Source organism: Camponotus vicinus, unplaced genomic scaffold, assembly GCF_025532165.1.
Source record: "Camponotus vicinus isolate PSW18456_S1 unplaced genomic scaffold, iyCamVici1.0 SCAF_8, whole genome shotgun sequence".
Taxonomy (NCBI): Eukaryota; Metazoa; Arthropoda; class Insecta; order Hymenoptera; family Formicidae; genus Camponotus; species Camponotus vicinus.
The window spans coordinates 10,925,747-10,953,567 of record NW_028141980.1 but is presented as its reverse complement, the minus strand read 5'-3'; the positions used below and the strand labels follow the sequence as shown (position 1 = coordinate 10,953,567).

The following is a 27,821-nucleotide window of genomic DNA, read 5'->3' as shown; positions in this document are numbered from 1 at the left end:
AACCGCGACAAATGGTTCCACCGCCAATACGTCGAGATAAGCAAATTAATCCCTAGCGTGCTGTACGAGATGTTTTCACGAAATATTCGATGGATCATGTATCTGGCTTTTATCTTAAGTTTCGCTGGTTACTTAACCCAAAGGCTATAAGGCTAAAAATTATTTTATATATGAAGAAAATATTTAAATATTTTCTATTACACACGTGGATATAACTTCTAAAAAACGATACAATATAATTTCTTAATTTCTATTAATTATATGCATGAATAATTAATCTGATTAAATAATCGGCAATGACCCATTTTTTATATATTAGAAAATTAAATTTTATAATTAAGTGTGTCGTAGTATTTGTTGATCGATCGAGAAATGTTTGAACATAACACAAGCCCGCCGCGAAAGTGATGCAACAACAAGATGCAATACCCAAAGTACAACTAGGGATGCCGATTTACCAGTTTTACGGGAGTCACCTTATCGGGCATTCAATCACCGATCGCAGTCTGTCGATCGTTCGAGCGCGCTCGTAAACGATCCCGTCTCCGGGAATGGCCACCACGAACACTTGTAAAAGGAGAACACGTTGGAAGTAGTACCAATGCTAATGGCAAAAAGAGACGAATTTCCGCAAATAGATGTCGGCGAATAAACGCCATTATTTTAGAAACAAACACGAGATAAGAAGCGTCGTTACTCGCCAACAAGTTCATCGTCGGCTGATCGCAAATATATATTTTAGACGAAATCGACTTTTAGAGAATTGAATAAAAATCGTGTACACAGATGCTCAAAAAAAAAAAAAAACGTAGCAACCCTCCGAAAAAACAGAAGTTTCGAGAGACACATAATTTGTGGCCTAACGATCCTCGCGAAAGGACGAGCATTAACTACACCCTGAGCTATTGTTGCGTTTCATTTCGGGCCACCATGGGCACCCACACCCCCCGTTGAACATACGCGGGGAACACGCGTCCCCATACCAGGAGCCCGTTCAAAGTTATCGCGCTGGCTATAAAACAATACTGCTCCGTTACAACGAGAGAGAGAACATATTGTCGTTATTGTTGAATTAAGCTGCGTCACGAAGAAGGGTAAATCTCGTATGAATATGATTCTTCCCAGTCACCCAACTCATCCACCGTACAATCGAAAATCTCTTAGCTAATTTTTTAAAATATAATCCAATAAATATATATTTTTTTAATTTGTACAATTTCTACATATGTATGTGTGTAAATGTTTTGTGATTCTTTTCCACGACGATAATTAATTTTAGGAATAAATGCAAATTTTTTACGTCAGAAATATATATAACCTCTTTTTAGAGAAATTAAAAAATATTTTTTATATAAATTGCACGAGTCAATTCGCGAAAATTACAGAAAATACAGAAAATCTTTTTACATATAATTCGCAAGACTATATTGTTACGTTGCTTTTTGCTTTTTTTTCCCATCGACTATCTTGAATATAGATACGATGAACTTTAGTAAGATAAATATTAACGAATCTAACGATAATCATTATTTAGATTGAGCACCGCCTCCACGAAACGGAAAGATGGAATTCCGTCTCAACATTTTCATGCGTATTTTTCGCCGCGCGCAGTAGAAAGGGAGAAAAAGAAAAAAAGGGCGTAAAATATCGAGTGCCTTCGGTACCTCTGGCACTTTCATCCCTTCTGATCGCGCAGCGCCGGTGGATTCAACCTATTCCAGAATCTCCCCGAGGTTCTGCTACGACGGGGTGTCTCGCGATTTATGCAAAATGGTACGTAGCTCCCTCGGGAGCTTCTCAGCCCGGTCGACCCTCTATCTAACACGTGCGCAACCGTGGCATGTCGGGGGCCCCCTCGGTGCCACCCCCCGTTTTCTTTCTCGTGGCTTGCGCTCGTCGGAAGGTCGATCTCGGGGCAGAAGGGGCCCTCCGTACCTTACGACGCGTTTTCTATGTATTCCTCGAGCGAACGAGCAAAGGAACGAGCGACTGCGGTGCTCGACCCAGATGTTTCGAAATTCTTTCATCCTTCGAAATTCCTGCGGCGAATCAGATAACGCGGTGGGATGCGAAACGACTGGATTATCTGGTTCGATTTTACGATTATCACTTAAATCTCGAAGCACGAAGCATTGTTTCGCGAATTGACTCTCGTGCAATTTATAGAAATATTTTTTAATTTCTCTAAAAAGAGATTACATATATTATATATTTCGAGTGAAGTAACAAATTTGCATTTATTCCTAAAATTAATTATCGTCGTGGAAAAGAATCACAAAACATTTGAAAACGAGAAACAATTATACAAGTACGTGCAATGCAACTACAAGGCATTCATTTCTTTGAATCTAGACTGATGTGTAGCACGCGTCCGCAAAAGCTTTCATTTTCGTCGAAGGGTGCCGGAATAAATAGGCACTTACGAGCCGGATGATCGAGGGACCGTGGATCATTTAATTTAATTACCTCGCGGGGGTTAATAGAAGAGATAAAGGTGGCTGCACTCGTGCTGGATATTATACACCGTGGCCGAGTGTCGCTCTACAGAACCCTCCAAAAATAAATCCTGCCTTTCTGACAAATGCGAGCAGCATTTCGATCCCCTCCCCTCCTCTCATCGGCGTCGTTAAAAACTTTTACATTATTTCACTCTGTATAAAACATTGGAGCGATGTAAATATGAAACCGATCTTTACATAAACTTAAGTTTTTATTAAAATGAGAGTTTTGCGAAGTGAATAATACACAAATTCTACAAAATTTTACAATATTTTTTTGGACGCCGCTTCTTAATCGCAAAGAAATTGATTTTATCTCATAAAAATAATATTTTTGCAAAAATAAATTGCACATATTATTCATAAAATGACATATTATATATGAAAGTTATAAGAGAGAGAATAATAGAGATTGTTTCCGCGCGAATATAAGAATGTGTTAGAACATTATGGTCTGCGTCAGGCTGACTTTCGTTCCAGAAGTCAGCGGCGATTTAATTTCATAAACCGCAACTGTTGCCTCTATTTAGTTCAAAAGGGAGCGCGACTAATAGTTATTATCCCGACGTCAGATTCTTAATCGAGTTTCCTCCCCTCCGTCCTTCTGACTGAAATTGACGTTTGTGGTCGACTTTCGATAATGTTTGACGCGTCCACGTTATTCATTATATTTCATATTACTTCGAGAATTATAAAAGAGGAAGCTAAAAGCAAGCTTAGACACACCCTGTTTAATAAGCCGCTCCTCTAACAGTACAAATTCTTCGACTAGTCGTTGCGACATTCAACGCTTCGAAAGCCTGCTCGATTAATTTAGACGTCATCTTTAATCCAAAACCCGACCTCTCTATCCGCACTCGGCGTGCTCATTTTAGTTTCTCCTTCGATAATTTCAACGGACGGTCGTATTAACGATATCCCGATGATACGTCGGGACGGTGGGGGAAGGGAGAGAGGAGATAGTTTAACGGGAGAGGAAGAGCGAGGAAGGGAGGACGGTTCGGATGTCTCCAGCATTGTATGCAGATGAAGAAGGCAGGGCGACAATGACTCGGGACGACGTCGGGGCCCGTTCGTCTTGAACCGAAAAGAAACCCATCCGCCACGAAAGGGGTGTCGCGGGGCCCAGCGGAGGACACAAGGGAAGGAGAGGGCTGTCTGCTTTGGCTCGTGCTTAGCATCGGCGTGTTCTCCTTCGGTACCTCCTTCCAGACACGCTTATGTACTACGCATCCATACATTAACATGTCATCATCGTGTAGAAACCGAGCTGATCGAAGTGAACCTTCCTTTCCTCCTCCTCCCCCCTCCTCCCCCTACCCCAGAGCTGCTTCGCTCAAGACTCAAAGTTAAACGTGCCGTCGTCATCAGACGCGGGACGTGACGCCTTCCTCTAAAGACTTGCCTCTCAAAAGTCTCCTCTCTCGCGAGGATTCAGCCGGTTCGGCCTCTTCTTCGTGGGCGTTTCGTTTGCTTGCACTGGATATCGCGAGCAATTCGTCACGGAAATTCGTGCCGGGCCGTTTTATAGACGGAATAATTACTTTAGAAACATGTCTGTGTGCCTATATATATATATATATATATATATATATATATATATATATATATATATATATATATGTGTGTGTGTATACTCGCCGATGCTGTTCTTTTCGCAACCTAACCGGTCGATTTGTCCGCGGCGAGTCCGTCCTAAACTTTCATAAGCGCGAATAATATCCCGGATCTCAGAGCCCGAGATTACACATGTCTCTAATCGAAGATAATTAATTATTATCGCTGACTAATGGTTCGTGACTGCGAATTTTCACGCCACGCGCTACAAATACATAATTTATAATTTATTTTCGTCCTTCTCGCACGTTCCAAGGAAGTAACGGGCGCGAGAAAACCGTCGAATGCCGTCAAAGCTTTTTTTAGCGGGGTAAAACGGGTAGCGGAATCAAACCTTGGAAAATCGTTTACGAGAGAATTTCGGAATCGCGAAGGGAGTTCGGGCCATTCGAGCCGGTCGATATGACTCCGGGGGTTGTTTGGCAGATACACGTACACACAGGTACGTACCCGGCAGCCCTCGCAGCGGAAAAGAGGTATATAGACGGAACGTCGGTGGTGGTGATGGTGGCGACGGCGGCGGCGGCGGCGGCGGCGGCAGCGGGGGTGATGGTGCAGGAAGGGCTGGATTGGTAAACCGGTCACGTAATGCACGGCGATGAATGGACCCGCCGAGTCGAGCCCAAAGCCGGGAATTGGCTACTGGGCATACCACCGACCATCTACCCCACTGCGTTAGCTTTAGCCACCCCACGGCAACGTAAAATTACACCAAGAGGTGCTCAAACCTGAGCTATCTCGCGTATCTGTCGTCACGCGAATAGAGACGAGTCGCTACGGATCGTCACAAAAATTTCGGGTATTTTTTCAGCGGAAAATGATCACCATATCTCACATAATCCGTGATATAATTGGTTAAGATATAATATTCTGTAATAAGTGCAATAAGAGGCACAGAATTATACTTATTGATTGAAATTTCTAAATAATCGGGCGATATAGAGGAGAGAAATCTAACTTATTATAATTATTATCTATAAATTTTTCTAAAAAACACAATCGCGCGATCTAGTAAATATTTAATATAATTAAAAGAAACAATTTACGATTAATATATTGAACCAGACATTGTTGTTGTGAATGCTAGAAGCATCTGTCTCATTACGTCAGCTTTAATGTCAGCTTCTCGTTAAATGCAGAATTATATAGCGACGCGCGTCTATTTCGTGGTAGTTTACGCATAAATGTGCATAATGAAGACACGCAATAAAATACTCGTGTAACTTTCTTAGGATAAAAACCTCCGTATTAAATTAATTTTTTTGCTCTCTTTGAGATAAATTAATCTGCGCAGCCTTTTAAAATACAGCGAATATGTCGCATATAATCGCGCAAAGTCAGACGTTTGATGTTACGTAGCGCGATTACGAATCCGACTACGTCAGCTCCTTAAAATCATAAAAAGGGTGCTCAAACGAATAACCTTCGCTCTAAAGCAAACGTTGTACGAGATATCTGCGCGCAAGCTATAATACCTAGTTGCAATTATAACATGTATTTTTTCCCTATTTATTCATACAACAAACTATTCTTTTATGTTAAATTATACAGGTTTAATAAAATGAAAGATTTTACTTACCGATATCGATGCGCAGCTGATCCATGAGTGACGAGTTTGACGAGATTTCGCAAGGACGATGTTATTCGTAATCAGGATTCCATTTGCGGAATTCTCTCGGGCCTGGCTCCTCGTTGTCATCATCATAGAGATCGTTCTCCGAGCTCGGACATGACATCGTATGGAGACCTAGGCGCGTACCCTTGCGCGCGTTACTCCTGGACCCCCTTATGCAATCTAAAGCAAGCCTCTGATCTGCCATAAAGTCATTTCATAACCCATCCCGAGGGTTAAGTACCCCTCGAGTCCCAAATCCCGAGTTAAGCACGAACCCACCGAGAGCTTCAAACTTTCACGACACGATCTCTAGCCTCTTTCCTCCCTCGTTCCGCTTCTTGCCTTCCACGGCGTTATCTTTCGACAATTAAAGCTACGGAAATGATACTCGCTGAAAAGTTGGGCGACCGAATATTTCTGCGACTTGTGGCGAGCCGCGATGCTTTAATAAGCTCTCTCGAACGTGTCTTGTAATATATAAGTGCATTTCCGTATTATTAATACGTCCCGAAATTTAAATCTTTTTCAGAAAATATAATTAAGGATTAATAAAAATTCAGATGATATAGTTTGTAGTTTTAATTTTTAATATTAGCTATGTATTTATTACTAGAAATATATTATTATTAGAATATATAAAGAAACGTGACAAAATATTATTTCTTTAAAAAATTTTGATATATTTGTTCGAAGATGACAGCGCATTAATTTCTCGATTCGATAGCGCAATTGAGATTTTCACATCTACGATTAATCTCAACGCTGGCGTTCAACGTTATTACGCAAAAACTCGAGGAGCTAAATAAGACTGTGCATAAATTATAGGCCGTCTCATAACGCGTTCGCGACGCAACGAGTTTCCTGGTAGCTCGAGGCGAGGAAAAAAGAAACGCGGTGACACTTGCGTCGGAATTAAAAAGTAAAAGCTCGTTATAAATCAAACGTCTTGTCAGCGGGTGTGGCGGCCGGCCTTTAAGCTGCCGCGAGGAGGAAAAGGACGAGGGGTGGAGAGGCGAAAACCCTTTCGTTAATTGCGCATCGCAGATGCCGGGCCGTTGCAGGCGCTCTTTACGAGCCACTCTTTCCCTCGGTGCACACAGACACGGTGGAACGACCGTGGAGAAAAGCCGAGCTTCTTTGTGTCCCGGAGAAAAGTTGTTCGCGCCGTAAGCTCCGAAAGTGTCTTTAAAAGCGATTACGACCTTGCCTCGTAATCGTAACACGATCCGTTTACCTCGCGGAAAAGAAGAACAGGAATTAGACGCGTTCGACAAATTCCGTGGGACGTAGAGTCCGTCGCCAAATTCCAAACGACTTTGGAAGACTGTAATTAAACGACGAGACCCGCCAGCTCGAGCGAGACTCGGGCTCCGCAGCGACGAGAGATAGTCTTGTCACGACTTGAACATTTTTCCTACGCTATTCGTGGATTTCGTTGATTACGCGATCCAATTAACCAAGTTACAGATTTTATCCTATAATCGACGCGATCGATTTCCGTTCGATCAGAACTTATCTTTACTCGGAATGCTTCGAGCTTTGTGGATGAAGGAGCGGTTGTCTCGGGGAAAACGACGGTGACACACGCAGATGTACATAAAATAATGTATTTATTATAATACCCCACTTCGCTACAGCGATTAACATTGATTTAACACAACTTATACCGTAATTCTATGTAATTATGTATTTCCACACTGAGACACGATGCCTGGCTGCGACTGGATTCTGGAGAACGATTGCTTGCAGGAGGACGATGCGAGACACAACTCTGTAAGCTAAAACACAAAGGCAATTCTTATTCTCATTGGAGATTTTCGAAATGTCCGGCGTACGATTATTCTCGCATCTCTCTCTCCACGTTGTCGCGATAACGTAAATACGGAATCGTTAATATTTCGTTTGCGTCGGTGACGCTTCAACTCATTACTGTCCCGCGGCACGATCGCAAATAAAAATGCGCGAGATCGAGCAGTTACGGGGCCCGAGATGTCGTCTTCGGGGAGTCTACGAGAGAGAGCCGGAGGATATCTAAAGCGAGATCTCTTCTTCGCGGAGAGGAGGCTGCTGGACGGAGAGAGGAGCTGGAGGAACCCTGGAGAAACGTTATTAATTGGCTACACGATAAAACAGTGTTAGTCCCCATTCGCTGTCCTTCGGCTGGACCCCCCCTGGTTTCCTCTTAAGATATGGGGCCACGCGACTTCTTGGCGCACGTGTGCGCCAAGTATACGTTTGTACGTGTATCGCGAAGTTGGAGGTCCGGTGAGAATTACGAGGAAAAGGAAATTCCGAAGGCGTCGTGCAAACCCGGACCGACAACCCGTTTCAAGCGAAATTCTTCGCGTCGCGAGAAACACGAGACGCTCGATCCTCTAACGTCTCTCGAGGAAAAATATTAATCGCGCGTTAGGAATTATGTCTGTATACGAGTTTACAACTTAATTAGATAACTGGATTACGTTCAATATGATTGGACATAATCACTTATTTTTATGCTAAAAATTTATTCCTTGAAGAAATCATATGTAAAATGCCTTTACTATTAAAATATTATTTCTCGAATTTTTTTTCACATCGTCGTACGTCAATTTTTCGAATCTTAATGAGCATAATGCGCGATTGTAGAAAATATCAACAATAATCATCAGACAACAAGTCGCACATTTGCAATTTACGTATGTATAAATTAACATTATTAAATCACTAATTGTAAAAATCAGCTGGCACGTGCCTGGCATAAAAAGTCAAGTACAAAAATCCAATCATCAACGATCAGTATTACGGCGATAAACGCTTCATAGGATTTCGAAATAGCGACAATAGAAGAATAAGAATTATATAGCCGAGAACAAAGTTTAGCGTTCCTTTTTTACTCGCTCGTTTTCTCCATTTCTATTTCTTCACGTGACACAATCGCTCACTACGGTTGTTGTCTCGTGTCGTTCGCCAGAAAGATTTCATTTACATACAATTTGTTTCCAATTTTTATATTATATGTATAGTGAAAAAAACCTAGTAAGTAACAATGTTAAAATTTAATTCTGCTAATTTACATGTCAATTTAAATCGATATAAATATGATACTACAGAATTAATTAATTCTGCTATATTTTTATTGTATTTCTACTTTACACGTTAATTAATTTTTTCTTCGCACAATAAATGTTGTTACAAGTTTTATATCGGCTTATAATTATTGCATTCTTTTAAGGAGCAAAGTAAATCAAGTCGAAAGAAAATATTTCATTAAAGGAAGGAACGAAAACAAGCTCTATAAAGAGGTACTCTTATCAAGATTTCGATATTACATACTGTCAACAAGTATCTTTCATATCGCGTGCAAGCATTTCAAACTCGCACTTGCCGACGACTTCTCGTTCCATCTATCAACGCCATTTCTCTTATTAATGTGATATTAATTAAGGAAAACACCGCGAGAACGAGTGATATGAGACGCTCAAAATACGAGAGATGCGAGTGACAATACACAGTTCTAGTTAGATTTTAACGTGGAAAACGAACGGACAATACGCGGGGAGGAAACGTCAGGGGAATATGCGAGATCTGCCATTCTCTTATCTGTTTGTATCTTTCCACCCCTTATAATTTTTTCTCTATCTGTCGTCCCTATTGATCTTTTTCCTGCTTATACAACCTTCTTCCTCCTTCTCCTTTTCCATCATTCTTAGCTTGCTCTTCCTTTTACAGTGATTTTTAGTTCCTTTACTTGACTCGTTACACCCGGTGTCGATGGGGTACATATATCGCGTGTGTTTGGTACCCCTATCGTTTCTCTACCTTTCCTCCTCTATTTCTTTATTTCTCTCTCTCTCTCTCGTTTTTTTTTCCTTCCTTTATATCGATACGTGCATCCGTTCGCTGTTGTTGTTGCTGTTGTCCCTCTCAAGGATGAGGGAGTAAGCACGAGGGCTATAGGCCATAAGGGCTAACAAGGTGATTACTCATGCCTCCCATAAGAAGAAGTTACAAGCGGTTTCGAAGGTTTATTGCGGCAAATGGCGAAATTTGTACCTTGCTAACGATTGGCCGTCTTTTTTGCTCCTGTCACCCCCTCCTCTCTCGCTCTTTTTTTCATCGTCCTCCGTGCATGCTCCCTATGCATCCCTCGATATACGCGATCTTCGTGATTTAGCGCTCGATACATGTAATTATGCATCGAACATCGACGTATTCTAAAAACGAGTGACACCAGCCTATCGATCGCGGAGAAACCGAACCGTATTTTATCGTTATCAACGTTACTGAAATCCGCGAGTGAAGCCCGAAACGCGCAAACTATCAAATATTTGCACAACATATATCAATCAGCTGTCGGAACATGTCTAGTTCTACAAGGCAACAATTTTAAAAAATGCAGAAACATGTAGCCAAGTAAAAGATACTAAAGAGAAATAATTTTTATGAAAATAGAAGAATAGTTTCTTCTTTCATTTTCCAAAATAACCTGATGTATCATGATTTTTTCAAGCTAGGAAATTTGAAAAAAAAAACAACTTAAACCTTAAATGGCAAAGTAGGAGATTTGCTCGCAACGATAAAAAATATCTCACCTCAAATCCGACGATATTTGAGTCCGTCCGAGTGTCCTGACTGCGCGCGATCGACGCGATGACGCGTCCCGGACGTTCCAAGAGCCTTGACGACCGATCCTTGACGGCTGGATACTTGTTCTCGGAGGCCCCGACTGAGAGCGGCGGCTGTGGCGGCCGGGTTGGTCGGGGCCCATCGTCGAGTTCGGTGGGTCCGAAAATGGGTCCGGGGGACGATCGGCAATCCGAGGGCAGGAAACTGCAATTTCGCAAAGTAGGGCCTTAGGTTGGGATCCGTCTTTATTCCGAGGTCAAACTCGCGGCTCGCTTGTGTCGAGAGAGGAAGGGGGGAGGACTCTCTCTTTCTCTCTTTCTCTGTATCTCTCGATCTTGTTCCTTGCCCCCCCACTTCCCCTCATATGTTCTCTCTGGTCGGCCTACGGCAGCTCGAGCTCCGGCAAGCTCTAATTAGATTTTAAGTGAGAAATTGAGCCTGCCGGCAATTTTAAGGAAGCCGAACACACCGCCCTGATTAATATCATTATGCGCGTTCGCTTGTTACACCGTAGGGCCCACGAGATGGAATCCGCGGATATACAGGCAGATCCAAAACCCCTTCGTAATATTCTGCATTTACTATTCAATAAAACTGATTTGAAATCTTGATTGAAAAAGATTTAATCTATCAGATTATCCCTCGCAAAAGTGACCACTTTTTATAAATTCCTATTATATCTAGTCCATGTATTGTGATAAATTGAATTTGTATTTGATTATAAAGAGAAAAAGAAAGAAAGGGAGAAATGTGTCATACAATAAGTAGAATATTAAAAAAATATATAGAAACTAAAATCCATACATTTCAATCATTGAATAATTTTACGAGTCGCCTGTTGTTTTTAAGAAAAAAATGAACAAACAAATGTCATTCTTGGAGCGTGCTATATCAAAATATGCAGCGGCTTTTACGCGATGATCAAGATAGCCGTGTGTCCGAAGGACGAGAGGCAACAACGAAGAAAGATCCGCCGAACCAATAAGAGAGGAGGAAGAGAGGTGTACCCTTAAAAACGCTTATTTTCGAATAATCGCGCGATGGTGCCACGGAAAAAACAGCTTGCAATTATCATTGTTACATGGATGCATCGTCTGCATCGAACGGCATCTTTTCTTTTTCACCGCGAACTCACTTTGTTTCTCTGCCCATAGGCAATGCTAATTTTTGCGTTTTAAGGAAACGAGGCCCATTGTCCACGATTGCCTCGTCGCGTGTTGCCTGACACGCGAATCATGCATATCGATACGCAAGTTTCACGTACGTTAAAAGGGTCCAATAAAGTATAATCTAGATAAAAATTTAAATAGTCGTTCTCACACGTGAAGAAAAAATTAGAAAGCTATAAATCAAACTCTGAATTCGCTGAGATTATATAATCACTAGTGAAAAATTATTATAAATATGTAAAATCCATGTATTTTTTTATAACGAATCTCGAACAAATGACGGTACTTTCTTCCTTCCCTCGTGCTTGCAAAAATCGCGATTGAAAACGCGAAGGATATCTCGCCAAAACGATACGTAGAAAAGTGATGTTAAATATGCGTAACTGGCGTTATTGCTACACGTTTGCTTTAATGACAGCTGATTGGATGCTACCAATATGCGTGTTCCGTAACAGATTATATATATTATCTAATCGCTTAAGTAGCGCATAATCAGGATTATATTAATTATATTATTATCGAGTATAATCGCACGGACGGATTAGAAATTGGCCTGAGAGAGTCGTTGTTGTTTTTGTAATGAAATAGTGGGTTCGTATTATTAACGCGATTCAGCGGTGGAATATTTTTACATAAATCTTCATCTTCAACGTAATCGACGTGTGCGGTTGCACACCGGCCCTGTTACTGTTGAATGTCGATGACGCTGTCGTTAGCGCTGGACGATCCAAATCATTAGTCTCGGCAAAGTGCCGTCATTAGCACAACATTAAATGGTTATTAAGGCGTGCACACCGGAAAAATGTGATCTCGCGGGCGAATAAATTAGACGAGAAAAAAAGCCAACGCGTTTACTATTAATCATCGTGTACGCCGTTAGCGTCGCGCATCGTTTCATATTGATTTCTGATTCAGTGCTTTCATGTGTTTGCTCGTCATATTGCGATAGCCGCAAGTTTAACGACATATCGTGGTCGGCATACTGTTTGTGATGGGTGTCGCATAAATAAAAATGAATGCACACATCTGGTTTGTTACTTTACTAATTCAGTTTCGAAGATGAAAAGGCCACGAAGATCGCAAAATCTCTCGCGTGTAAAGCACTATTCCGGTATAAATCATATTAACATCGTGTTAAATCAAATCTCTCATTAGAAGATTTCAGAATTCTTAGAACTTTAATGCTAGGAGTCTCGAAACCTCAACAATTCGAATGTCCCGATTTAATGGCGGCTTGAATAGCACTGTATATCAGCGAGGCGATTTTTCCGAGTGACAGTCACGGCAATTACGTAAGTGCCATTACGGAAGCGTCGTGCGTGCCTCCGGTTTATTTCGTAAAAGAGAAGCATAATGAATGATGGCGCGGTCGGATAGACTTTACCCTTCGAACGCGGCGATCATAGCGCTATTCATCAGCTGCGCTCTTTTACCACCGGCATGACGTGCCGTGGCTAATGGGACCTTTAAAAGCACCGGACAGTGACGATAATCCTGACGTTCCACTTCACGGCCGCCCTTCCACGCGCACGATTTCCCAAAATCTCGTACGAGCGTCACGCGTGTATCACCTGTCGCGCACGCAAGCGCAAAAAATGTGTTGGCATGCAGGTAGCATAATTCCCAATGACTCGGTGAGCTTCGACCTACGTGTCAATCTTTCTTTAGGAACATACGCCGAGCTCTTCTGAATAACTTTTGCAGACAATGCAAATACACTTGAGCAATAAAATGTTTATGTATCTCCTTCTCGTTTTTATCTATGCTTCTTTCATTTAACAAATATATCTTTTTTAACAAAGTTACGGATCTGAGAATTAAGCTTTATTAACTTGATCGAGCTTTAAACACGTCAATCTATGATTTTTCTCTCTCTCACTTTTCGCATTTTCTGCACTTTGATTTCAGGTACGAGATCTCGTGCAGATTACGAGGTCTCGTAATGAAGTTGTTAACGCACGAAGCAGCGAGCTGGGCTTATAGCCCCTCAAACTTAATGCGAATAAAACGGCAGTTATAAAATATTGCACGTATGAAGGATTTATTACATAGGAATAATTATATAATTTAACACGTTCAATGGCGCATAAATTTTGCGTGACTTACCGCGTGGTCGCGCGAGAAAGAATTAGATATGCATAATTCTCCTATATTATTGCCGGTCAACGCTAATTCACGTGGTGTTAAACGCTTTAATTAATCCGGTTATATTAATACTTGGGAGAGTAAACAAGCAGTTAGAGAAGGCCTGAATTGAATCTGTTGCGAAGTTAAATAATAAATAAACGACAGAAGGTGATATAAAGAGATGGATGTCTTGTGTATCAAGTAGTTCGTTGCTCGAACGCGGCTAAAAAATGAGCCAGGAGGTACCCACTTAGCGGCCTTAATTAATGACTGAATCCATCATCGAGACGTTCCCACAATGAAGCAGGAGAGCTTCTGCCACCCTACGAGCAAAGCCTGCGCGCAACTCTTTTTTTCTCGACTACCGCCTCTTTTCACGCATATTGCCAAGTAGACAAAACCGCGATGCAACTGGCTGCTGGCCGGTCCACCTTTTCAGAGCGAAGGTCTCCGCCATCTTCGCCTATAACGGTCGCTCAGAACCGCTTCAGGAGGCTGAACTCGATTTCTAAACTGGATTTTGACAACACTTTGAAGAAACATCTCGAAACGAGGATAAAAAGCGCGACCCTCTCCAACTGACGGCGAGATTGCGACGTAATTTTCTCCCAGTGAGAAATCCGAAAGAATGATGGATTCATGACATTGATCGAACCATTAATTAATAATCAAGCTAACGCGAAAGAAAAAAAGATCGGAGCGCAAATTCCCGGTGAATTCTAATCACACCTCTGATCGATATCCATCTAAGAAATGTAGAATTAGCAGAGGGTCGAGATGAAAGTTGGACGTATCAGTGTCGCCTTCGGTATCAAGTCATCAGAGCGGCAGCAGCGCGTGCAGGAGGCGGCCGATGATAAATGATACGTTGAAATCTAGCTGTGGTAGCACGGCTGAAACCGCGGGCCGGCGATGCGGCGTGAAACTTCCTCCCTGACGGACGAGAATGGAAGGAGAGAAGAAGAAAAAAGTCGAGAGAGAGGTCTGAGACGAGCGACGAGAGCTGCTCTGCATCGTAGTGACCGGTAACCGGTGCTGACCGGTCAGCAAGCATCGGAGAGAATCCCAGAGAGCGAGAGCCAGTCTTGCAGAGTCCCGAAGGCTAGGACTCCTAGGGAATCCAAGCAAAACCGGTCCAGTCGGATCCGGAGCACCCGCTGGTCAGTCCGGGCTGCCGACTATCCTCTACCTGATCTTCCTTCTTCTCGTTTCTCTCTCTCTCTCTCTCTTTTTCTTGCCTTCTCTGAGCGACCACCTCGTACCCTCGAACACCCGACCACGTCTCTTCAGCGCCTGTAAAAGCGTTGTGGACAAGGCGGAGAAGGACTCGAACACGCCCCATCGACTGTCGAAAATCGATATTTCGTGCAATTATTCGCACGACGCGCCGAGAATTTCGCCACAATTTCCGTCGTTGTCTCGTCATCGTGTGTTTCTATTCGTTGCTTATTCTCGTCGTTTCTATTCATCGCGATTGGAAGAACGAGGCGGATTCTTCTTGCTGTCGTGTAAAGCGATATTCTTACGCAATGGAAAAACATTCAGAGAAAGAAACGATATATGTAGTCTGCGGGGCTTTAAAATACCAACGGTATGACGGATGTGACTCCAACTGACTCTTCCTTTCACTCCGTCTTGTTGCTGACACGATATATTTTTCGCTCACCCGCAACCTCTCTAACACAAGTTGCGCTTTTTTCAAGAATACGCGCTTTATAAATCTGCCACAATGAGCTCATGCTTTCCATCTCACAAATATCCGGGTTAGCTTTGACTCTTATTCTAGAAATTAATATTTTTCGCATGCATATTGCGTTCATTATCTAAAACAAAAACCGTGTGACCTTCGATATAAGACTTGGATTCCCGATTTTGAAAAATTCCACCGCACCATACCTCTCGTTCATCAGCATAATCGATCCGGTAGCGGACAAGTCCACTACCGATCGACGTCAAAGACTGCCGTGAACGGTATGCGAGTAACAACGTCGCGAGATGGTATCTCGATACAGAGGAAAAAATCGTGGACATCGATGACGTGATTACGATGGAACGTCGTCGTCGTCGTCGTCGTTAGCTCACGCCCGTGACGAATCACCCCTTGAACTATGCGGAGGACGACAGCTCCGTTCCGTCTCGCTCTCTTTCTCTCTGAAAACTCTGGCGAGGAGACGACAAAAGGGCCACCGGTGTGTAAGAACGAGCCGCGTGACCCTCGAGGGCATCGTCGCGATCGATCCTACGATCAATCTGTCACCATTAGATTCCAAAGTGAGAGAGATGCTGCGAAACTCTCGGAGGGAGCGGATCTCCGAACAGTTTTCTTGCGCCAATAGCGGTACCCTGTGCCAGCGCGACACGGTTCTCGATGCCTTAATTATTTATTTAGAATGTTCCAGCTGGATCGGATCTCTTCTAATGATTCCGCATACGCAGAGATGTAAAGGCAGCGACAAGTATCGCGAACACGATATGGAATATTGCACGCGCGCGATTCTAAAGATCGGCCAACGTGCGTAGGTAGTTGGCTATTGCTATTTGCACGCTCCGTACATTCTTGCGAAGACTGTACGATATTAACTCAAGTTCGCGTAAATTAGCAGCGAGCGAGGATACGTGGGCTCCGTATCTCGGAAACTTCCTCGCCAGGCCGAACTATCATAGAAAATAGCCGAGAGATGATCGTAGAATTGAGAACCGTGAAAATCGGAATCGCTTAACCAAGGGTAATAAAGACATCGATGGGCAACGATAAAGCGCGAAACGAGAAGCGATGAGCTGTTAAATTCGCAAAGTTATCTCGCGTCTCTCGTCTCTGACTCTTTTTAATCTTCAATCGACCGATCGCGATCGTTGTATCTCATTTTCTCAGACTCGCATCCGGAAACCTTACACCGGATTGTTCCTTTTCCGTGAGAATCACCGATACGAGTAGTTTTGCGATCGAATAAAAAGCAAGAGCGCAATGAACTCTCTCTGATTTCCCTCGAAATACGTTGTTACACGTGTAGTTTACAGACGATTTCTCTGCCAGATATCGCGATACAATCATACGTTGTTATTATATAACGCGTGTAATGCGATTTTAATTATTAGCGCAATCCCCGATCGTTCCGATTATATAAAATTTTTACACTTCTTTGAAAAATCTCGGAGAAAATTTCTTCGTAGTAGTCGGTCCAAAGTCCCCCCACCTTGCTCGTATCGTGACATAGATTTATATTCCATGACTGAGTTGCAAGAACAGGTTGGTGAAAATTGAGGAAAAAGCACGTACTTCTTTAGAAAACACGAAAACACAAAACTCGGTACGATCCCAGACCTGGTCGGACTGCCGTTCGAAGGTACGAAGGGCGGAACACCGGAAGCCGCGGGGGGAAGAGAAGCAACGTCCTGGGCTCTCTTCTAGACAATTCGTCGGATCTCAACGATAGACACCTCGCTGGCACGCTCGAGTTCTCGCAGCGCAGCATCCGAAAAGGATCGTGCCGAACCGGCATACTCGCAGGATTACGCGTCCCCTTCGTCCTCCTGCTCCCAGGTCCCTTCGCCTCGGCTCGTCTCACCTCGTCTCACCGGGTCGCGCTTCTTTCCTCCTTCGACCTCGACCACGACCACGCCATCGGCACGTACATGAAACTTTTACACAAACGCTCGCCGACGTGGCGAGAGATACCCCTTGCTCCTCTCGTGCCTTCTCTCTCTCTCTCTCTCTCGAAGTAAAACGACGCGCAATGAGACCCGGCGAGGATCCCGGGCCAAAAGCGGTCGCTTCCTTTGAATCTTCCTGAGGTTCTGCCGTCGTGCGCCTGCTCACGCCAACCAGAGGTTCTCAGAGATAATTCTAGGAGAGACTGTCAGTGAAGCAAGAGTGACCAGCAGCTCTTTAACGCTATTGTAATGTCCATTATTATTCAAATTCGCCTTGTTTGGCCCTCATACTTTGTCGGACGTACAACGTTCGAAGAACGGATTATACAGTTCATCAGTAGCAATGTATACCGCAGAGAATGATAATCTTTAAGACATAACGGTAGCAGAAGAATCAAGTGTTAAACACTTGTAAGGAAAGCACTTCTGTTATAAGTAGAAAAAAAGCGCTTCCATTTTAATTAGAAAAAATTGGAAATTCTCTCGTCGAAGAGAATAATTGTTCGAAACAAATTTTTTTTGTATATTGCTGATATCTTAACAAGGCATAATTAAGCGGCGAAAGGGAGGAAGCGACCATCAATACCGGTGAGTATAGCTACTGACACGGTAATTACCGCTATTACATCCTACCCGACGTCGTATTTAACGGGTAAACGCCATTCGCCTACTAATCGCACGAGAAGCCCATTGATCGATCGCATTCGATGCACCTCGTGTTACGTCGCCTCCATGTAGTCTTTTTTCAATACTATTACATTTCCCGTGGATTTTCTCGTAATGGTCGCTCGTATCCGCGACTCTCGTTACGGTTATTGTTATGGTTACGTAGTCGATATTAAAATCAATATTCAAGAGATTTATATCTATCGACGCTAAAGTTTTTAATCGAAACTGTGATTGCCAAGACAATTGTTTGTTTGATAAAAATTGCATATGTGTGGGTCAAGCAGACAGACAACAATATAAATTATTATTATATCGAATATGCTTGTAGAAAGAAATGATCTCAGAATTATCTCTTAATTTTCTGAAATTTTGACAAAACAAATTTGAATTTTCTTAGAAAAGATAGAATTTCCTCCGACAAACTGTTATTTTTGTTGACAAAAGCGATATGATTACCTAGCGTTTTCTTTATTCCATTTCTCATAAAGGAATCCTGGTCGGTAAATGCATCGAATGCGTTTACCTTCCAGCCATGTAATCCTGTAAGAGCCCCTTAGTACGCTCCGCGGGCTCTATTGTCGCGCGATCTTAACTTCTACGGATTATAAACTGTTTTTTATTTGGCATTAGTGTTTTGCTCGCTACTTTGTCTGCTTCTCTCGCGCAAACTTGTGACCCCTGCTGGGTGAGTAAGGCCTTCGTTTTTGTTCCATAAATCCGATGAAACGCCAGTTGCAACGCCACCGATGAAGACGTCGACGGAGAAGAAATTTTCCCGTGCTCGATAATTAAAATATTTGTTCGAGTTTTAAACTAGGGATATATGCAAAAATATATTCGCACGTAAATGAATTTTAAAATAAGGAAAATTTGTCCATGTTATATATTTTAATGAAAATCTCAATCTTATATAACAATCAAGTATTTTATATAAAAGTTTTTGTAATTTTATAACCACTAATAAAACAAAAATTTTTATAATTTTACAACTACTAATAAAACAAAAATGTTTATAATTTTACAACTACTAATAAAACAAAAATGTTTATAATTTTACAACTAGTAATATTTCAAAATGTACGCGAGCAATATCAGCTATCGTTTGAGTAGCATTTTGCAAACGGCTGGCTCTCGCGTGCCAAGACGCATGTTATGAACGGCCATAAGAATTTTTTTGGCAATAAATATCCTTCGGTGCAAGCTTTATCACGACATATACCAGCAAAAAGGATGAAAAAAAAGAATATCGCGAGCGCATATATCCCTTTTGCCTTGGACTGGTGCGATGCATGGATAAAGCTGGATCCATAATTCCTCTTTCTCTTTTCTCTCTTGCACGTACCATCCGTAATTAATGAACACCATGTAGAATAGGGAGAATTATTGCACGCTTTACGGGCGCGGGTTCTTCTTTTGTGGAAAGACCGAGATTGAAATCGTGCCCACGGATACAAGCAAATTTATGCTCGTTCTCGTAATACGGAAAAAAGAAATGAATCATCGAAGCCATGTGATCGGCTACCGCGATAATCGCATGACGCGTTTTTTATCGATACCGAAATCCATGGCTGTCGTGAAATTACATAATGATTGTTCGGAGCAAAAATTAGAACCATGTATCAGTTAAAATATTACAATTAAAATACGATATATCTAAGCCATTCGATTCAATGATTTATTATAATATATTGATTTAGATTACAGGAAATAAATATCTTTTCCTGCTTGATCAGCAGATTGCTAAATTTAATCGATAAATTTAATCTTTATTGTTATATGAAGCTCTTAATCTATCAGCCAGCAACTAATATTCTACAAAGGCTTCATCGAAGAAATGATACATCAGAGAGGATTTGTACATCTTCGATTTCAATTAAAACATCCTTTCGCGTTCAAAGTCGTGTTAAGGAAAAGCGGCACCTTTCGAAGCCTAGACGGTTTTCCGTCCGTGGAACACTAGGCGTGGACAGCTGCGTCATGAACCCCCATAAACGGCGGTCCCCATAACGTGCGCGCAGCGTGGATGAAAGTACGACGATGTGTGCCATCGAAAGCGCAGCTATGCGCGCGGACAAAAACTATAGATCGCGCACAATGGCCACATTGTGACGGGTGTATCCACAAAAGGCGTCGATCGAAGCGAGAACAGCCAGCGCGTCGTGCCAAAAATCGGCTCAGAAAGCTGGCGAAACGCGCGTGCTCCATCATTCCACGTCGGGGCGGCGTAATAAGGGGACACCCGGTAGTCGCCGCGCTCGATGACACACACCGGCTCTCTCCTCTCTTCCTAACATAGTGATAGTTATATTTATATAACAGATACGTATATTTTTTGGTCAATTAAGGAGATGTGAGAAAAAAGCTTGGGCGGTTTTCGTTTTTTAATTTCGCGTAATCAAGATTGATAAGTTCGTATCACAAGTAGCCAGTCGAGGTAACGGGAAAAAAGGGTGATTAATGGCTAAATAATAAGAAGCGCATTAAAAAATTAATTATGATGGCGGATAATATCGGGCTCTTTCTGAAAATTATAGAGATCAACAGCGAAAACATCAAGTGTTATCGCAACCTGAATTAATTTCTATTTAATCTATTTATGCCGGTAGAATGCGTTTTTTCGTGGAACAAACACGAAGCACGTATCCAGAGAGATGTGGGGGAAAATAATTTGCGGGAATAAACGGGACATGTAAATGCTGGCACCTAATCAGGAAAGTCTAGTATGTTTATAGAAAGAAATGTCGTTTATCGCAATGGCATTTCATAGAATTTTCGAGCTCATTCATAGCTCGAAACTATGATAAAACTGCCTTGTAATTTATTTTTATGTTTATATCTTGCGAGTCTATAAATACGTTACTCAATTTCTTGCGCAAATATTACATATATAATTATATTAGTTATATATTGCTAATAACTGGGAACTATTATATTTTCTGCAGGATAATAAAGATCTTTTGTGTTTGATAATCATTTATTATTAGGTGAAGATCAAATTAATTATGCGTATTATAAAGTAAAATTAACAAGTCATTTTTTACGCAACGCAAATGACGAAACAACGGCGAGAAGTAGCCTCGATAAATCGCGAAACAACGATCGGCGCGGAAAATCACCGACGCGAAACTACCGCGCGAGACCGCAGTCAATTAATCTAAGGACGCGATTCCTCCGCTTGCAACTTTATCGCCGGTATTGTGACTCACGACGATCTTCGTTGCAGGCTATTGCACGAGTCACGAATCCGCAATGAGTCTGAGTGTACGATCCTTGGTCACGGAAGATCGCCCGGAAAACCGCGAGAGATCTCAAAAAAGGTATCCCAAGCTTTGCTTGTGCATGAGAATGTCGATGCTACCGCGAGCGATCGTCAATCATAAGATTACAATTCTGCTTATTGTTAAAGTTAAAGAATCAAAAAAAAATTTTAAATATACAGACTAAAAATATAATAAAATAAATGAGAGTCTTTATTATATCGAAGAAACTTATTTTTTTATTATTTATTCTTGTGAAATTTCTTCTCTAGCAAAGTTTCGAAGTGTGCACTTGGAAAAAATTCTCGATCGACGCGCGAACCCCACACATTCTGCCTCCCCCTATTTATAACGCAAACAAAGGTGACAAAGAGCCGACACGCGGGGAGATGCACTCCCTTTCTCTCCGTGTTTTGCGCTAGTCGAGATAGAGCTTCTCTCGTCTACTATATATACCGTTACCGCCGCTAATGCCACCGGACAACAATGCGACCGCGTCCGCATCGCACGCGTCCGACCGCTAATTCCTCACGTTTTCTCTCGTCCCTCCTGTTTCGATACATCAACTTCCTCACCCCACACCTCGCACGAGATCTGACTGTACCGGCGTCCGAATCTGGAATTGGATTTCAGGAAAAGCCGCTGTTAGATTTTTTTCGGGCAAATCTCGCCATCTGCTCGACGCGTTTCCGCGTCTCGCAAGACATGACTTGATATAAAAAAAATAAGAGAAAAATTTTCTTTCGAGTAATTGTGGTATTTGCGAAATTTATTTAATTAATTTTTTCGTGAGTCGTAATTAAAAAAGATTTATTTTGTGTGAAGAGATAGTCTTCTCTTAATTTATAGGGTTCTCTTAATTTATATAGGGTTCTCCGATGTTAATCGTGTGCTCATTTTGAGGAATAAATGATATTTACATGATCGAGAAATATCGTCGATGAAAAATAAAGTGCGAAGGCAGCGGAAAGTAGACGTCCAGAAAGTTGCGGAGCGTCCATGGAAGGCCGACGCGTTCACAAGAGCTCCTATCGATGCGATGGAAATGCAAATCCTACGGCAAATTCTCTCGAGGATAGATGCGAGAGAGTAAGAAAAGGAAAAAGAGGGAAAGAGAGAGAAAAGAAGAGGTTGGCAAGTGTAAGAAATTGAGTTCTGGCGAAAGAAACTTGAGCACTCCCGGTAGTTTTCCTGTAACGCAAGGTCGACCGTTTCTCGTTATACACAGAGACAGACTTGTATAAAAGATGGTAAGGCATTTTTGAAAAAATAGAGCAAGATGCATATGTTATACATGCACACAAAGCGTTATAGAAACAAAAGTAATGTGCAACCCCCTCCCCTTCAATATCATAATCTTCACTAATTCTCTATATATACTCAATAATATACAATATTAAGTTGTTAATAAAACGAAAAAACAGTCTCGTTAAATTACGAATCAACGATAATCGTGCAATTGCTCGTAGAGGAACGCGGAATGAAGATGGAAAAGGGGTTAGTTAAGGAGGAGGGAAGCCGCTTTTTTTTCCGCAGGTAAATATTTCGTCGCTATCGCGGTTTAGACGATTTAACGGACGGCCATTAAATTTGTCAGCGGGTTCCGCGCTCGGAACTCGTACTCGATCTCCCCATAAGAACGAACGGAGGGGGCTGTCGGCCACCTCCCGCGCCGGGCCCGTTTATCGCTGCCACCCGGTACATTCGGTAGCCGGGTGTACGCCGATAGTGTACCTGCATCCGAGTGCTCGGAGGCTCCTCTCTATCTCTATCTCTCCCCCGGTTGGAAATTTGCATGGCATTTACATCCGATTGCGGCGCAACGCAGGCTGAAAGCGGCGAGCGCGGTCGTGGTCGTGGTGGGACCCGGGGATCGAAAAAGGATGGGCGAGGGGGAGACTGAGGGGGTTGACCGATCTCTCTTCCTTCCCCTTCCTCCCTCTTCGCTTCGACGAAGGGGTCAGGGATGCGTGGGTGCACTTACATCGGAATTAGACATTATTTTGCCACTTAACTCCGACGCGTGCACCGGCAACGTTTCAGCGACTCCTTCCGCCCAACGAGCTGCGTTTCGCGCCCGGCTAAGTGCTGTTTACGAGACGGACAAGTTAAAGAGGGATCGAGGGGAGCCTCGTCTCGTTGCTCGACTGGGAAAAGGATCGTTTACTCGGTAAACGATCCCGATTTCTATCCAAAGGATGTTTATGCGTCAGTCATTGGACGACTGTAAAATATATCTTTCTCATCCTGAAGAAAAAAAAACGTGACGACTGTGAATAGCTAATATAAAATTTGTATATTTTATGAATTAATTCTCTTTATTACAATTTCGCACGAAGCGAGACATAAAGTGTCCTTTTTAGGATGCATCGTGCATCGACATGGCATTCAGATGGATAACTGATAGCACGTGGCTAAAAAAAAAATATATAAATATGTATTATATTTATTATTCATAAGAAGAAGATATTTACATAAGATAAAAAAAGATCGCCGTCGCGTCGTCTCATGCAAAACGTTGGTTCGTGGACGAAATTGACAAGCGCTGACAGGTGATCGTAATTTTCTGCTACAAGATTCCACGGAGATCTCTAACCGCCGTAATGATATCGACAAATTCATTAAGCGCTCACACACGTCTGCATATTTCGCAATGATTTCTCGCGCGTGCACATTACAAGGACGTCTGCAGGACGTTCTCGGGTTTTCGGTCGTTCCTTACACGTGACAAAACGATTACTCAATTCTTTTGAATCTGTATAGTCACGCAATAATTCATCGGATTTAATTTAAAGCGAACTCCAAATTTCGTTTCAACCGAGAGAATTCTAAGAATATTATTATTAATTCTAAGAATATATAATTCATTTTCAAAAAGCTCGGCAATTTATTCGTAAGAGTTTCAAGAGAAAAAATAATTATACATATTAAAAGACTTTTTCATGATAAAACAAATGAGGCAATATTAATGGAAATAATTGGCATCTTTAGAAGGAGAGAAAATTATCTATTAGACATTAATGTGCATTTCTAAGATTAAGCACGATCCGACACATGCACACATGAGAGCGTTCCTGATATCCGAATGAGCACTCAAGGTAAAATCGCGGGGTCAGGGTCATAGGTGCAGTTATGTCGGAATTGGACATTATTTTCAGCGAGTCCCGACCACTTAACTTAGGCGTGCGCGAGCGTGTGCGTGTCATATGCGTGTCATAGGTCCTATTATCGCGGCCACTTGGTGTAGGAATGACGATACTAGTCTGTCCGCTATTGAAGTTTGTACTACGAGAGAAAGAATGAGAATACAATAGAACACGGCTCGACCTACTTCAAGCCTTTCTTGCTACTTTATGACACTGCTTTATTCGAATTTTAAATTTTTCGCGAAATACAAGTGTTTTTTTTTTCAATAAGATATAATATTTACACAATTTGAATGAAATTCTACAACTTATGGAGACTGTGGCGAATTTATTTAATCAATTTAATCTTCTCGTTGCAATGAACGAGGCTCGATAACAAGTAAAATGCTTTCGTAAGAGAGGACGTTTGAGATCAGCTCATGCATGAGGCGGATCTCTGCGAAATCAGTCCGGTCGCAGATGGAATCCGAGAGACATTGTATAATATATATTGACAGACCGTGTCGTAAAATATTTTTCCACTTCGTATATATCCCTTCGTGTATATCTCCCACTGCCCTCCCCCCTTTCCCGTTACCAAAGGAATACAGCCACGAGCAATAAGACGGTTATAAAGCGTGGCTGACGCATCAAATATAATATCATAAAGGCAAATCCGCTACATAAGAGGGCATGGATGTTTGCGGACGATCTTGTGCAACGCAAGCCTCGATATAAAGTCATCGAGCAGAGCTATCAAAATACCAAGACTTCTGCTTCTGGAAATAAAAATCGGGACCTAGTTACGGTTAGGAATCGGCGAGGAAAGCGGCCGCCCGCATCCGCGAGCCGGGCAGAGTGAAAGGGGAACGCGGTAGTAAGTCGATTGGAGCATCGATAAAATTGAGAATGCACGCAGTCTGCCGCTTTTAATGAATGAACGTCTCGTGAATATAGTAACGGCAGGGGGGAGTTAGGGGCACTGCGAGGAGACAGGGGGTGAGGGGCAGGGGTACGCGGGAGGAACGGCGAGAAACGGGAGGGGAGGGGACGAGCGGTACGTGTATATGTATGTACGCTCTCGTGTATACGGAGCTTAACGTTGTGTAATGTCGGGACGTAGCCGGAACGGATAGCGGTGGCGGCGGCGGCAACGCGGGGAGATCTACATAATGTTTATTATGCTAACCTAGGCCAACGCGCTTGCATCAACAAGTGTTATATTATCATTCAAATAAAATGTTTTAATCTGCATACGTTTTATCGCCCTCCCGCGGGCATGCGGAATGCAACGCCGGCACGAGACACGCGTTCCACACGCGGCACGGTAGACACGCGCCCGTCGTTCGGCTCGTTTAAATGTCCGTCGAGCGAGCGGAATTCCTTCCGGGGCGGTTTCTTCGATGGCGATCTCGAGCGAGCCTTTCTCGGGAAGATTGATGAGAATTGTTTTCTCCGCGTACACGGTAAAAAATTGTGCGTCCATATGTTAAAATTTTCTTGCGCTACCACGTTTTGATTAGTACTTTAATGTAAAATTAATATGACTTGTATATTATTGTTTTTATAACGTTTTTGTGTCTTACATTTATGTCAACTTTATAACTTAACACTTTGTATATGTCTCTTAGAAATGGAATATTATCTTGAGTATTTTTAACATAATCATTTTGAATAATCAACATGTCTCAAAGTCAGTTTAACATTCTAAGAAAAGTTAAAGTGAATCTTGAAATAATCTTGAACCTTGACATACAAAATAATCAAATTTACTAAAATCAAATGTTTCTATTACAAATAATTTAAGTTAAAATAATTACTATTATATGTTAATGTCCTACAACATTTCTTACGAGTTATCGTAATTATTTTTTCATGTAATTTTTAATTAATTTGTATGTTATTTTTACATTACACTCAAAGTCATGATAATAAAAATAAATGTAAAGTATTGCGTCAATTATTGCGTCAATTGTATTGCGTCAATTATTTAACATTTTTAGTTTGTCAACAAGTAACATATGACGAATGAGTTATTTTAATTTAAAATTTAGAGTGGACTTTCTGGGACATGTGAAAAATGTTATAATTAACATTTTATATAATATCCGTCTTTAGCGTGCGAAGCTTCTCCATAATAACTGTCGCGATGTGCGATAAAATTGTATATACGCGATTTACATATCATATGCGAAACTCCTCTTTTCCCCTTTAACTTTAGATTATATTAAGAGCCTTACTTTTCCAAGTTTTCCTCATTCGACGTATTAAAAATACATAAATCAAAATGATCGCTCTCCGGAGACACGAAACGGGCGAATCCGTTCTTCGAGATCAGAGGAGTGTTCCTACGATATTGTATTCAGAATTGGTCACTCGGAGACACTTTATCATCGCCCCGGCGGCGAACGGGGTCTCTCCCGAAGGCAAAAACTTTACGGCAGATTTTCGATTAGAGACGAAAAAAGAAGTCCGGCGAGATTTACGAAAAGTTTCCTGGCAAAGAGCTTTAATCTGAATGCGCTTTATCGGTCCCGCGGGTTACCTTGTATATGGAACGCGCGTCAAAGTTCCGCGTTCCCCGACACGCGAGTGCGTGCACGTGTCGCGGTACATGAGTACTTATTAAAGGAACGCCTCGTGTGTGCCACGAAATGCGAAAAAAAGTCGGCCCGTGGCAGTTACGTCCGCAATTTCAAGCGTGACGACACGAATCCGTGTGACACAATTTAATTAATGATTCGCATGCTCGGTGACAACTGTTGTACGCGCGAGAACGATTCGAGGGAGCGAGAGGAAAAAGGAGCGAAAGGGTCTAAAAGCACACGCGATCAATCACGCAACGATCCGTGTCGCGGCGTGACAAAAAAATAGAGAAACGAGGGTACGACATATCAATATAAATAATAATTTGCAAATTTTTCTGTCTAATATTTTTCACTTCCGTCGTTTGCGTATCCGCTTGAAACAAGAAGGAACGATTTGCGCCCGCTAAACATATCGTCGAGGAAGACTACGCTGCGATTATTCATGTTTACATTTCGTATACGGATATATCGAACCGCGAGATCTTTGCTTATAAATTCACCGATGCGATATAGAGAGATTATCTCTGCGATCGCTGGTATCGCAGCAACGAGAGCTCGTATATCCAAAGCAGACAGACTCTCGCCTCCTCTCTATCTCACTTGCGGCTGATCCGGTAATCATCCTATTTATGTGTCTCTATCTCTCTGTATTTCCGCCCCTTCGCCGAGTTCGTCCCGCTCCCTCTGGACCATTCGCGCGACGATCAGGGTGGGATCTTTCCGTGCCACCTGTGTGTCTTCATTATTCAGCAATGCAAATAGATTGCAGGAGAGCGCATTACCATAATTAGATTCAATATTTGTAGCTTGTCACGCCGTTACTATAATTCATCATGGCGACCGCGCGTCTATCCCGGCGATTTGTCAGCCCGATCTCATTCCGCAGGTGAAAAATGC

General features: G+C 42.2%; 2 protein-coding genes across 3 annotated transcripts in view; one reads left to right on the top strand and one right to left on the bottom strand.

The window, feature by feature from the left end:
* Positions 1-22,488, top strand: part of LOC145976063 (uncharacterized) — a 96,199-nt gene extending 73,711 nt beyond the window's left edge. Inside the window, exons 4-5 of the mRNA XM_083106982.1 lie at positions 21,178-21,271; positions 22,081-22,488. Of these exons, the coding sequence (XP_082963108.1) occupies positions 21,178-21,271; positions 22,081-22,113 (127 nt within the window). The 3' untranslated portion in view covers positions 22,114-22,488. The remainder of the gene's footprint in view (positions 1-21,177; positions 21,272-22,080) is intronic.
* Positions 7,324-27,821, bottom strand: part of Vvl (ventral veins lacking) — a 43,812-nt gene continuing 23,314 nt past the window's right edge. The window contains exon 2 of one of the 2 annotated variants that reach the window (XM_083106967.1): positions 7,324-7,508. The gene's annotated coding sequence lies outside the window, so the exon portion shown is untranslated. Of the gene's footprint in view, positions 7,509-10,401; positions 10,543-27,821 lie in introns of those variants that run through there. The other variant, XM_083106966.1, reaches the window with a different exon arrangement.